Genomic DNA, 14100 nt, shown 5'->3' with positions numbered 1-14100 from the left:
TAATTGTAGCTCCATTCGTCTTTTCATCTGGGAAGCAGAGCTTTACAGGCATTACCTTCAAACCAAAAACAAATCACTAGAAAATATTGGCACTTTCCATCAGCAACAAATTACCAGAACATCCCTCCTGACACTTCATCACACTACACTGACGCCGCATGATGCCTCATGACTCCCAGTGAAAAACACTACTCCAGTAGTTATTACAATGCACTGGGAAACAAGGAACAAAAGACAAAAAATAAAGCCCCCCCTGCCCCCCACCATTGGAGAATAACCCTTGTTCGGGCAGTAACTTAACTTCTCTGTGCCTCAGTTCTCCTTGCATACAAAATGAAAGCTACAAGAAATTCTCATGAAAATATTAATTGTTTAACATTATTGTTTTGAGAGTTTCAATTCAACAAAATAGGGAGGCAATCGAGTGTAGAAGGCCTTAAATGCTTGGCTGAGGAGTTGGACTTTAATGTAACAAAGATGTGTAAAGATTATTGAACAGGGTAGCAGCATTATCATCAATGTCTGTGTGTTAGGAGGAAAACTAGCAGCAGTATGTAGAATGGAGGAAAGAGGTGGAAATAAGAAAAGTTAGGAGAGTATTGCAAAGGTCAAACAGATACTGAGGGTAATTGCTGTGGAAGGGAGGAGAGGGACGAGTGGGAGATTTAAGAGATAACACAGAAAATCAATTATAAATGTAACAATTTGTTACTAAATGGTGTGATGAGTGAGGGAGAAGAAGGAAGGATTTGTATAAGACTTTGAGGCTTCTGGTCTGAAAATTTAAAGATGCTGATGCCATTAAGTGACTGGAAGCACAAGGATAGCTTGGGTGTGTGCTTGTGTGTAAAGGTGACATGAGGCAAAGGTTTAGGAATAATTTGTCCCATCTTTTGGATTGGACACCCATGTGGTGCCATCCGGCTAGACAGTTAGAGTGGATCTGGAGGCACTTGTTCATACAAATGAAAGGAATACTCTTGTAACGCAAACAACTCATTTTTATAGTGCTCAACCATTAGTGCCCCAAACCCTGAGGTTATTACCTCATCAACAGTAAACGCTTGATTACAGCTGACTGTGTGAAGGCCCTTAGTTCTCACAGTTTCTATGGGCAAAATATTAATTGTGATTAATTATCGTGTGGCATAATACAAAGACAAGATGATTTATTGTGGCTTCTGGAGAGCGCTTGCTTGGTTTTTTCACTGCAGCCCTCGGGGAAAGGGAACTGGACAGCTCCCCGGGTGGCATTGGGCTCCTTCCGGGTCAGAGCCGGCCAGCTGAGACCTGCCAGCAGCCATGTGGGTCTGGGCCTTTGGGGCCTTTCCGACTAGGGTGCTTCGACCTTGGGCGGAGGGCCCTGCCTTCCTTTTTCCTACCGCTCATGGCCCCCGGCCCTCGGCTCCAGGGCGGGGCGGAGCGGGCTGCTCCGAGGCCCCGCCCCCGCCTGCCGCCACCAGCCCCGCCCCTCCCGCTGCTGCCGGCTCTCTCTCCGGCCCCGCGGTGCGGTGCGCGCCTGCGCTGGCCCTCGACTCGGAGCAGCCATGATGGTGGGTGTTCTCAGCGGCGCCGAGCCCCGGGCGCGCGGTGGGGGCGGCGGGCGCGGGGCGGGCGCGGGGGCCGCGCCGGCCTGGCACTAATGTCTCCCTTTGTGTCTCCCCAACTCCATCTTCTCCCCCGGTGCGCCGGGCCCGGCAACCCCGCAGGAAGGCCTGGACGACGGCCCCGACTTCCTCTCGGAGGAGGACCGCGGAGTAAGTTCTGCCTCCTTCTCGCTGACGGGACCCTCCCGCCCCCGTCTTGGCCCCCGGGTGTGGTACCCGGAAGGGTCCCGGGTCCCACGGCCCCTTTCCCCCGCCGTCCTCCTTTCGGTTTCCTCGCTGCACCGCGCCCCGCCCTCCTGCAGCCCTTCCTCCCTCGGGGCCGCTCCGTTCTGATTTCCCGAGGACCCAGGACCGCTTGCTTGCCCCTGACTCAGACCCTCCGTTGGACCTCCTCCACCGCTTGGGTCGGGGCAGGTGGGGAAGTGGAGGTGGAGGCCGGAGCTGGATCCCTCCGTCCCCTCACCCTCGACACTTTCGGGGCTGTGAAAACCCATTCTCAGATCTTCTGGCGGCACCTTCTTGTGGACCTCCAACCCGCTGCCGCCCACCCTTCTCTCCTAAAACAGACATAGTACAAGCTTTTTCTAAATTACCCATTTGCAAAGAATTTCACTGTCGCGGAACCTTAACTCTTCTCCAGTATCCTGCCAGATTTTGCAAAGTGCTGGAAGCTCACGGTATCTTTACGTTTCTTACTGTCCAAAAAATACATCTTTTACAGAGTTCCCTTGGTGGTAGTTTGAGGCCAATTGCATGCCACTTAAGAAAGGGCCTCCAGGCCTCCGATTCCTCCCTCCCACTTTCTCCCCCCCTCCCCCATTTGCCTTGGCTGAAGGGTGTAATCTGTATAGTGCCTTGTACAAGTGAGCACTTGAAAAATATTGATGTATGATGATTGCAGCTCAGCAAGGTTCCTTGGTTCCATTACATTTAACAGACTGCACTTCAGTTTTCCATTTGCCTTTACTTATTCATGTTAGATGATGTGGGGGACCCATCAGTTAGTTGATTTTTGGCAGGTGATAAAATATTCTTGAAGGATATTATTATTGTTTTTTAAATACAAGCTGAGGTAGTATTAACTGATGAGCTTTATAAAGCTTTCAAATGATAAAAAGGATGCAGAGGGGGCTGCATACTTTTATAAATGATGTTTTAATAAATTTCTCAGTTTACACAAAAGCATCATTTAGAATTTCTAGTTAGTGTGAAAGCATCATACGTATGGATTTCTGGTTGTTTTAAATGTTTATTTATTGGTTGATTTTGAGAGTGAGGGGCAGAGAAAGAGAGAGAGAGAGAGAGAGAGAGAGAATTGTAAGCAGGCTCCACACTCAGCATGGAGCCCAAAGCCTGGCTTGATCCCACCACCCTGGGATTATGACTTATGCCAAAATCAAGAGTCGGATGCCCACCCAACTGAGCCACCCAGGCGTCTGTAGATTTCTGTTATTTCTAAAAAAAAAAATTAGTTTCTAATGAATTTTTAAAAAACTGTGTGTGTATATGCATCTTCTGGGATAAGGCAGTGGAGTTAGATATATGGTCACTTATAGATTACATTTAGGATTTTAAAATAGGGGAAACCACTAGAATTGTGTAATGAAAGGAGATGAATTGATTATAGTCCAATTAAACTGATTTTTCTAAATATAAAGCAGTTGGCATTCTTTATTTAGATAACTTTGTGTCTAATTTTTGTGGTCTACCAGAAAAAGCAAACAGGATTTGCTTTCCTATAAAATCTGACTAATGTTGAGTAAAAATATTAATTTTTTTGAGTATTTATGTTGATATGAAAAGTATTTTCTGGTTAATATTCACGTTCACTGCCTTATGCCTTTGGTACGATTTGTTTATGAAATTGGAAGCACTTACGTAACGTGGCCAAAAACTTTTTTCATGTATTCCAAAATTAAAGGAAAAGGGAGACAAAGAGCATGCCTGACGAGATTTTTGTAGAATTTTAGAGATGAAAATTTTAATATGAAAATGGAAAAAACATTACCATGAATTACAAAGCATTTGGAATGTCATGGTGAATATGTATATATGTCTAGTTCTTCCTTATTTTTGTCCTGTGGAACTGGATAAATCATAGTAATAATTATAGGTGTGCACTGTGTTAAGTACTGTATAAGCATTGTTTCATTATATCCTCTCATCATCTTTGTGAAACTTAGTATTCGCCTTTTACAGATGAAAAATCTGAACCTTGGAGAAACTAAGTGGTCTGAGGTCACACAACCAATGAGTGGGAGAGGTGGACTTTAAACCATGTTTCTGATGCCAGAACCAGTACAAGTATTTCTCAGAGTGGCCTTGAAACACTTGCTTCAGAATCACCTGAGGTGTTTGGAAAACAAAACAAAAGTTTCTGGGTTCTGCCCTCCTGAAGCAGGGAAAAGGACAGATAACTACTTTTTTTTATATCTCTTGTTTCTTTTTCTTCTTTTTTTAATCCGAGTGTAATTGACGTACACTACTTTTTCTTTCTTTTTTTTTTTAAATTTAAATCCAAGTTAGTTAACATATGGTGTAATAATGATTTCAGGAATAGAATTTAGTGATTCATCACTTACATATAACACCCCGTGCTCATCCCACCAAGTGCCCTCCTTAATACCCCTCGCCCATTTAGCCCATCCCCCCACCCACAACCCCTCCAGCAACCCTCAGTTTGCTCTCTGTATTTGAGTCTGTTGTGGTTTGTCTCCCTTTATTTTTATATTATTCTTGCTTCCCTTCCCTTATGTTCATCTGTTTTGTATTTTAAATTTCACATGAGTGAAATCATATGATATTTGTCTTTCTCTGACTGACTCATTTCACTTAGCATAATACCCTCCACTTCCATCCACGTTGTTGCAAATAGCAAGATTTCATTCTTTTTGATCGCTGAGTAATATTCCATTGTGTGTGTGTGTGTGTGTGTGTGTGTGTGTGTGTATACACACCACATCTTTATCCATATAACTGTCAGTGGACATTTGGGCTCTTTCCATACTTTGGCTGTTGTCGATAGTGCTGCTATAAACATTGGATGCATGTGCCCTTTTGAATCAACATTTTTGTATCCGTTGGATAAATACCTAGTAGTGCAATTGCTGGGTTGTAGGGTAGTTCTATTTTTAATTTTTTGAGGAACCTTCCTACTGTTTTCCAGAGTGGCTGCACCAGTTTGTATTCCTGCCAGCAGTGCAAGAGGTTCCTCTTTCTCTGCATCCTCACCAACATCTGCTGTTGCCTGAGTTGTTAATCTTAGCCATTCTGACAGGTGTGAGATGGTTTCTCATTATGGTTTTGATTTGTAGTTCCTTGCTGATTGAGGTTGAGTATTTTTTTCACATGTCTGTTGGCCATCTGGATGTCTTCTTTGGAGAAGTGTCTATTCATGTCATTTGCCCATTTCTTCACTGGATTATTTGTTTTTTAGGGTGTTGATTTTGATAAGTTTGTTACAGATTTTGGGTACTAACCCTTTATTTGATATGTCATTTGCAAATATCATCTTCATTCATCGGTTGCCTTTTAGTTTTGTTGATTGTTTCCTTTACTGTGCAGAGGCTTTTTATCTTGATAAGGTCCCAATAGTTCATTTTTGCTTTTGTTTCCCTTGCATCTGGAAACCTGTCTAGTAAGAAGTTGCTGTGGGTGAGGTCAAAGAAGTTGTTGGCTGTTTTCTCCTCTAGGATTTTGATGGCTTCCTGTCTTACGTTTAGGTCTTTCATCCATTTTGAGTTTATTTTTGTGTATGGTGTAAGAAAGTGGTCTAGGTTCATTCTTCTGCATGTCCCTGTTCAGTTTTCCCAATGCTGTTTGCTGAAGACTGTCTCTTCCATTGGGTATTCTTTCCCACTTTGTCAAAGATTAGTTGGCCATATGTTTGTGGGTCCATTTCTGGGTTTTCTGCTCTGTTCCATTGATCTGTGTGTCTGTTTTTGTGCCAGTACCATGCTGTCTTGATGATTACAGCTTTGTAATAGAGCTTGAAGTCCAGAATTGTGATGCCTAAGCAGCTTTGGTTTTCTTTTTCAGGATTGCTTTGGCTGTTCAGGGTCTTTGCTGGTTCCATACAGATTTTAGGATTGTTTGTTCTAGCTCTGGACATATACTACTTTTTCAGCAAGCATCCAAGAAGTTTCTGTTGGGCACTGAACTTTGATTATAGCTACACAGTTATCCTGCTATTTCCTCATAAGAACAGAAATATCTAGCCTGTTTAAATTTCCTTATATTGTGTTTGTCCTGATAGAAATAGGTTGTCATTAGAATTTTAAGCATTGTAATTTTAGTTTAGGTTATCTTGTTCAGCTTTTTTTTTTTTTTTTAACGTTTATTTATTTTTGAGACAGAGACAAAGCATGAACGGGGGAGGGTCAGAGAGAGGGAGACACAGTATCTAAAACAGGCTCCAGGCTCTGAGCTGTCAGCACAGAGCCCGACGCGGGGCTCGAACTCACTGACCGCGAGATCATGACCCGAGCCGAAGTCGGCCGCTTAACCGACTGAGCCACCCAGGCGCCCCTTGTTCAGCCTTTTAAGAATGAGAGTCTTGGGGCGCGTGGGTGGCTCAGTCGGTTGAGTGTCCGACTTCGGCTCAGGTCATGATCTCACGATCCGTGAGTTCGAGCCCCGCGTCGGGCTCTGTGCTGACAGCTCAGAGCCTGGAGCCCGTTTCAGATTCTGTGTCTCCCTCTCTCTCTGCCCTTCCCCTGTTCATGCTCTGTCTTTCTCTGTCTCAAAAATAAATAAACATTAAAAAAAAAAAAAAGAATGAGAGTCTTGATAGAGAAAAAGCATGAAGTGCATATATTGATAGGAATTTTGATATGAATCACAGATTCAAAAATAATGCAAGCATTTCATACAGAGCAGCAAGTAGGCAAAGTTAAAGTCAGTATTTTAAAATACATTTTTAGGGGTGCATAGGTTGCTCAGTCAGTTAAGTGTCCAACTCTTGATTTCAGCTTGGGTCATGATCTCACGGTTCATGGGTTCAAGCCCTGCTATTGGGCTCCGTGCAGAAAATGCAGAGCCTGCTTGGGATTCTTTCTCCCACTCTCTCTTCCCCTTCCCCACTCATGTGCTCACTCTCTCTCTCTTTCAAAATTAATAAACTTAAGAAAAATAAGTAATAAAACACATTTTTAAGCAGCCTTAAATTTTCATGATGATATTTGGAACAGAAGAGAATCTTACAGCCTTAAGAAAATACTGTTTTATGAGTAACTTAAAAAGCAGGCTTTAAAAAATACACAGTATTGAAAAATACTGGCCATCCTGTAGCCATACCTCTACATAATAGGCTATTTTTTCCCCAAAATGAAAGACAGTAACATATTATTTAGTAAACAAATGAGCCCTTTGAACTGGACACATTTTGCTCTGATGTGCTTGTGCTTGTTAAATAAGAGCAGTGGGTGCCAGTGTGATGGCATAATTCTTAGCATTTGATTTTAGTTCTAAATAAAATGTTTATTGTTTTCAGCATTACTCCAGGTGGAGTAACTACAGCTCTCCTAGACTCCTAGTCTTACTCCTCCCCCTCTATTCCTTATCTTCATTAATGTTATTTTCCATCGTGCAGGCAAGGAACCTGAATCATCCTTCATTTCCATATTAGTATAATCACTGAGGCCAGTTAATTTCATCTCAAAAATATTGTTTATCCCATCTTTCATTTGTATGGCCCCACTTAATGTCCTTGCTGTTTCTTGCCTGGATTGTAGTAATTCCTGTCATTGGTCTGTGTCTCCTGTCTGTCTGCCTTCCAATCCAGCCTTGTTAGGTATTTCAAGTTACCTAATTAAAATGACTAAATCATATAATGCCACTAGTTAAAAGTACTTACTTGGACCCAGTTCTTTTGCAGTAAGGTTCAAACTCCTTACACAAGCATTAAACACCATTCATGACACTTATAGTCTGGCTTATTTCTCAGTATGTCCTTCCCACACATACACACTCTAGACATACTCTAGTCCATTTGTCATTGCCCAGGCACCTCTGCACTTGAATGTCTGCTTTACGCATGCTTTTTAATGTTGTAGAGTGGCTTTTTTTTCTTCACATTTTTTTTTCCACTTGAAATTTGACTTGTTTTTGAAGACTTGGCCAGATGTTTGCATTTTCTTTTGTACCTACATAACAGTTTGAATACACTCCACATTTATTGATAGTTGTTTTAGATAAAAATGTGACATCGATTCTATTGGCAGAGGATAAGAAGATGAATGTTGGCAGAAGAAAAAGAAAGTTCCCGCCCTAAGACCATCACACTGTAGTGACAGACTTATGATAAAGTGCCATGGGAGTACAAAGGAGAGAGTGTTTACCTTTGAGAGAAGGGGAAGTAGTGAGGACATAATGATAGCTGCATGCCAATGTAGCATTTACTCTGTGCCGGCTACTTTCCATATGTTAACTCAATTCTCAAACCCCTGTTAAGTAGTTGCTACTATTCTTTGGAAAGGAGAACTGAAGTTCAGAGACATTAAATAGCTTGTCCAAGGTTGTAACAGAGCTGGATTCAGACTCAGCCAGTCAAGCTGCAGGTCTGGCACTCTTAGCCACTATGCTATTACCTAAATGAAATAAGCCTTAAATGTTGAGCAGGAATTTTGTAGGCTCTCAGGAAGAGGAAGGCTTGCCAGCAGAGTGAATAGCATGAGTAAATAATTTGGTTCTACTTGGAGTACTTGTTCTTACAGGAAGCAGGGGCAGATATGGGACAAGGGCAGATATGTACAGATTAAGTGTAAGGTGCATAATAATTAAAATTCCAGTCAGTGTGAAGTCCTGAGGGATTTTAAGCTGGGAAAGGCCTATGCCTAGATGAAAATAGCATTGTAGATAACTGATGTGGAGGGTGGATTGATCCTTCCTTTCATAAAGCAGAGAAACCAGTTAACAGGCCGTTGCAACAGTCCAGATGAAAAATGATGAAGGTATAACTAAGGCAGTGAAATAGGGGATGAAGGAAGGGACATAGCAAAGAGATGTTTAGGAGATAGATTTAACAGGGCATAGTGACTGAATAAGTACATGGGCTGGGCAAAGGAAAAAGAGAAAATGAGGAATGCAGGAGAGAGAAACAGAAGGTTAGATAATATGTTTGGTTTCATATATGTTGGATTTGAAGTGCCTATAAGGCATTTAATCCCTTTCCTGCCAAACTAGAATGTAAGATCTGTAAGGATGAGGATTGTGTCTTCACTGCTCTATCCCTAGCACCTAGGACAGTGGTTTGTACATTGAAGGCATTTATTTGTTAATAAGTGAATACATCCAGGTGGGTATGTCTAGTTGGTAGGGTGAAAGTATAATTGGGAACTTAGAATAAGAGGTCTGAGTTGATGATACACATTTAGGAGTTATAGTCAAGGACGACTGAGATTGCCCAGGCTAGATAGCACTGTAGAAACCAACATTTAAGGGTTATAGAGAAGAAATGGATCGATTGACAGGGCTGAGAGAGGTAGGAAGAGTATGAGAGAAGTCCCCAGAAGGTGAGAGAGTTTAAAGGAAGTGGACAGAATGATCACCAAGGCAAAATACTCCAGAGAAGTCAAGAACACTAAAAAGTATTGGATTTGGAAATTAGGTGCTCAGTGTGTGAAGGGTTTGTGGGACCGAGGCTAACTTGACTAGAAGAGCAGTATATGAACAGGTTGTGGAGCAGACAGGATGATTAAATGCTCAGGTGGGCAGACAATTCTGCCCTCCATACCACTTAGGAGAAAGTGGAGAAGATGATGAGGCTAGAAGAGTTTATTGATGGGTCTAAGGAAAAAACAGCTGCTAGTGTTTATTTCTTTGGGATGTGGGAAACAAAGTCACTTGTTGAGAGTTGGCGTGGAAATATAGATGGTTGAGGTAGTAAAAGTTTGGTGTAGTTGCTGAAAGGAATCAGAAGGGGAGCTGAACAGATCTTTCCAGGAGTGTTGAGTGGTTTTAAGAGCCTAATGCAATTTGAAGACCATTAATTTGTATTAGACCAGTTGTGACTTCTCTAGCCACACTCAGCAGCTCAGAAAGCAAAGATGATTGTTGAATTGATCCTGAGTGTGGGAATTTGCAAGCCAAGTATGGCAGAAAGAGCAATGAGAATTGTTAGGACCAGTAAGAAAAGTATTGGAGTGATACACCATGCAGTGGGGTGGAAGAGGAGGGAAGTAGAGAAAGGGGTAACAGACTGGAGATACATGGAAAGGTCACAGGACAGGAGGTATTGATAAGGTTAAATTGTACACATAGTAAAAACTGGTAAGGAAAAGAGAATAGGAAACACTTAATTTTTGTGTTTTATTACATAAAGTTGATTTGTGTTCCTCACTACAGATTTCTTGAAGGCAAGGCTTTTTGTTCACCTTATATATTCCATAATACCTAGGACTGTTGTTTGAATATACTTTTAAGTTCATTAAAAAGTTTATTAAATAAATGTGTATTAGTATATTGTGTAAAGAGTAAAGTGTTGTATTTGTACACTTGTACATTTGTATTAACTTTGACTTAGAGGGAATGCAGAGGTGAACACCATTAGTACTTCCCTCCCTACTAATACCCTAGTAATATTTTATTGTGTCTGATATGGTATGTGAGAGGAAGTCTGCTTGCAAATGCCAGCTGTAACTTTATCTATCCACATACAGCAAGCAGTTCAAAGTGTAAACGCAGAGAGTTGATGGTTGAATTGATACTAATTATGGGAATTTGCAAACCAGGTATAGTATATGAGAGAAAATCTGGCTGCAAATGCCAATTTCCAGAAAATGTATATATAATCAAGCATTGATTTGACTGCTCAGTATAAGATGTACAGTAATAATAAAAATGATGTATTAACAGGACTTCCAAAAATCATATTTGTGCTAGGAGTTAAATAAATTTAAAATTTGGCCTGAATTCGTGAGCCTAATGAAATTTACTTCTGTCTGTCTCAGGGGTGTTCTGTTGATTATACTCTTAATTACAGTTTCTTAGCCCAGTTATGGTTACCACCTTTCTTTCTACTCTTCTCTACATTCAGTAAATATTTATTGAGGTCCACCACTGGGAATATAGCAATGAACAAAATAAAAATCTGTGTCCTTACAGAGCTGACATGATAGTTATGGAGGACTGTTAAAAAAATAAAATATAGTGGATGGTAAGCAAGTACTATGAAAAAAATGAGGTGTGGGGTGCATGAGTAGCTCAGTCAGGTAAGCATCAAACTCTGGATTTTGGCTCAGGTCATGATCTCAAGGTGTTGTGGGATTGAGCCCTGAGTCAGGCTCTGCACTGACAGCACCTAGCCTGCTTGGGATTCTCTCTCCCTCTTCTCCTTTCCCCCGCTTGTGCACATGCTCGCTCTCTCTCAAAATAAATAAATATTGGGGTGCCTGGGTGGCTCATTCGATTAAGTATCTGACTTCAGCTCAGGCCATGATCTTGAGGTTTGTGAGTTCAAGCCTCATGTCGTGCTCTCTGCTGGCTTTCTGCTGGCTCTCCACTGTTAGTACAGAGCCTACTTCAGATCTTCTGTCTCCCTCTCTCTCTCTGTCCCTCCCCTGCTCTCTCTCAAATAAATAAACAATAAGTTAAATAAACAAATATTTTTAAAGGGGGGATAGGGATTTGTTTGGGGGTGGAGGGGAGTTGAGTTGCAGTCTTAGGGTTGCCAGGAAAGGCTTTCTTGAAAAGGTGACATTTTGGTAAATAACTTGAAAGAAATGAAGGAGTGAGTCATGCAGATAGACACCTGGGGGCAGAATGTTCCAGTAGAGGGATCAGTGAGTGCAATGACTCCTGAGGTGGCAGCATGCTTCTGTATTTAAGGGGCAACAAAGAGGCCATATGGCAGGGCTGCAGTTAGCCAGAGGAATAATAGATTAGCCTGAGAGATGATGTCCGATGCAGACTTTGTAGGGCCTGGTGGACTTTGGCTTTTCTCCAAGTAGGGACCTCTAGGTTTTGAGCTGAGGAATGATTTTTAGTTTAATAGGATTATAAGGAATAGGTTAAAGACGGAAAAGGACAGGGGCGCCTGGATGGCTTGGTCGGTTGGGCGTCTGACTTCGACTCAGGTCATGATCTCACGGTCTGTGAGCTCTAGCCCTGCGTCGGGCTCTGTGCTGACAGCTCGGAGCCTGGAGCCTGTTTCGGATTCTGTGCCTCCCTCTCTCTCTGCCACTCCCCTGTTCATGCTGTGTCTCTCTCTGTCTCAAAAATAAATAAACGTTAAAAAATTTTTTTAAAAAAGATCGAAAAGGACAGAAGCAAGACACCAGTTGGGAGGCTATACAGTAGTCAGTTATTTTCCTTTTCTTCCTTCTTCCATCCATCCATCTCTATACATTTGCTTTTCTGGCAAAAGATGAACAACTAATTTTTAAGAAGTGTTCTAAAGTAGATATTTTATAGTAAATGAGTCAGTATAGTAAACTAGTAGTGAATGTTTTCTTTACTAAAAATTACATGTGGAAAATTAATCAGCAATAGGACAGTGTCTTCCAAATTATCTTTTTAATGGTACTGTATTTATGTTGCTTAATCCATTTGCTCTGTCTTGTCTTTTTCTTGACCATGACACTAATGTTTAACCTAGCCAGTCTTTGACAAAAGACTGCAAAGTTTGTCAGCCCAGATGAGGATGAAACTGGTGAATGTAGTCTAATGAGAATTTCTTCACTTACCTCACTAATTTCAAAAAGTTAATTAAATGTTGATGAATCATAAGTTGTTTGCTTTCACTCTTTCCCTTATTAAAAACTAACATTAACTTTTCTCTAAAAAAAGAATACATGCCTGAAAAATGTTGTGTATATTTTATGAAATTAATATTAAATTTACAATAAAAATTTATCAAATCTAAGGCACAATTGACTGGAAGGTATACTTTATATGCCACTAAGAAAGAAAAAAGATTGCCAATTAAACTGGTATTTGTCATCAGTTATAAGGCATTCCTATTTCAGATGTTAAAATGTGCAAAGTATGCATCTAGAATTGATGAAATAATAGCAGATTAGCTTTCATTGGAAATTTTGTATTTGTGTAGGGGATGATTTCATTTATTGGCTGGCTTTTCCATTACACATCTTAGTTATTAGAAACAGGGCTTAAAACAAAACAAAACAAAACACCCTGATGTGTGTGAAGCAAATCTATTGTCAAACAAAATATTCCTTTTTGTCTCCTTTTCTCTGTAAGCTCGGAAATGGAAAAAAAAATTGAGATGTGAAACTGATATTTTGAATCTAGTATGAAAAATAAATTAAAGGAGTCACAATCTCAGCATCAGCAGTTTGCTGTGACCCTGTTTATGTATGATTCATGCGCTTTTCCTGAGATCAGTTCTAGAACATACTTGCTAAAAGAATGAAAAAGAGGGGCGCCTGGGTGGCGCAGTCGGTTAAGCGTCCGACTTCAGCCAGGTCACGATCTCGCGGTCTGTGAGTTCGAGCCCCGCGTCAGGCTCTGGGCCGATGGCTCGGAGCCTGGAGCCTGTTTCCGATTCTGTGTCTCCCTCTCTCTCTGCCCCTCCCCCGTTCATGCTCTGTCTCTCTCTGTCCCAAAAATAAATAAAAAATGTTAAAAAAAAAAAATTAAAAAAAATAAAAGAATGAAAAAGACAATGATAGATTGGATTAATAGCTGTAAGACCGTATGTGAAGGACTACAAGCTTTCGTAAGGCATACAAAAGAATTTATAGAAGAGTTAGAAAAAAAAGTAGAAACGTAAAAGTTAATGGGAATTTCTGGGGATGATTGTGGTCATGATTACAGGTGTGTAACCTGTGTATTTGTCAAAACTCTTCAAATTATATACTTAAAACCTGTGTTTCGTTGTATGTAAGGTATACCTGAAAAGAGAGAATCCAAGAACAAAAGCAGTAAATACATAACATAAGAATATTTGTTATCAAAAAAAGTTAAAATTTAAAAAAGCCAAGCATTGTGCTATCAGAAAAAAGGAGGCAAGTATATTTGATATACAGAGATAAGGAAATGGAAGAAAGAAATAATTGGGAATAACTTTGAATTGGAAGAATAAATAACAGCTATTCAGATGTAGAAATCCTGAAAATTGATAATGCAACAGTTAAAATAAATCTGGAAATTAAAATGTACATACAGATATAACACCTGGGAACAATGTTTTATATAATCATTAAAAACAAAATATTAGCAGTTGAGTTGAAGTTTTCAAAGATTGTAAAGGCAAAGACAACCCTGTAAGTCTAGGCTAGGGTTTCCAAACACAGTTTTTAAGGCTATTCCCTGATGATTGTTTTGATAAACCTGTGATCAGGCCTGGGGTTCTGTATTTTTAACAAGTACCCAGGTTGATGCCTATCAGTTGTATTTGGGAAATGCTTGACAAGGCAGAGAAAACATAAGAAAAGCCAAGATTATTATTCCAAAAATCGTAATGATAAATTTATTAATTTCCTGTGGCTGCTCTAACAAATTACTACAAATCTGATCACTGAATACAGCAGAA

The 14100-nt window shown here is 40.6% G+C and overlaps 1 protein-coding gene across 1 annotated transcript in view; it reads left to right on the top strand.

Moving 5' to 3' along the window:
- The first annotated feature begins 1337 nt into the window (after nucleotides 1-1337).
- The window catches only part of SNX6 (sorting nexin 6), a 62006-nt gene continuing 49243 nt past the window's right edge, over nucleotides 1338-14100 (top strand). Inside the window, exons 1-2 of the mRNA XM_058738791.1 lie at nucleotides 1338-1553; nucleotides 1710-1757. Of these exons, the coding sequence (XP_058594774.1) occupies nucleotides 1548-1553; nucleotides 1710-1757 (54 nt within the window). The 5' untranslated portion in view covers nucleotides 1338-1547. The remainder of the gene's footprint in view (nucleotides 1554-1709; nucleotides 1758-14100) is intronic.

Source organism: Neofelis nebulosa, chromosome 7, assembly GCF_028018385.1.
Source record: "Neofelis nebulosa isolate mNeoNeb1 chromosome 7, mNeoNeb1.pri, whole genome shotgun sequence".
NCBI classification, from domain to species: Eukaryota; Metazoa; Chordata; class Mammalia; order Carnivora; family Felidae; genus Neofelis; species Neofelis nebulosa.
Note: the sequence above shows the minus strand (reverse complement) of the source record. Positions and strands in the feature narration are given on the sequence as shown.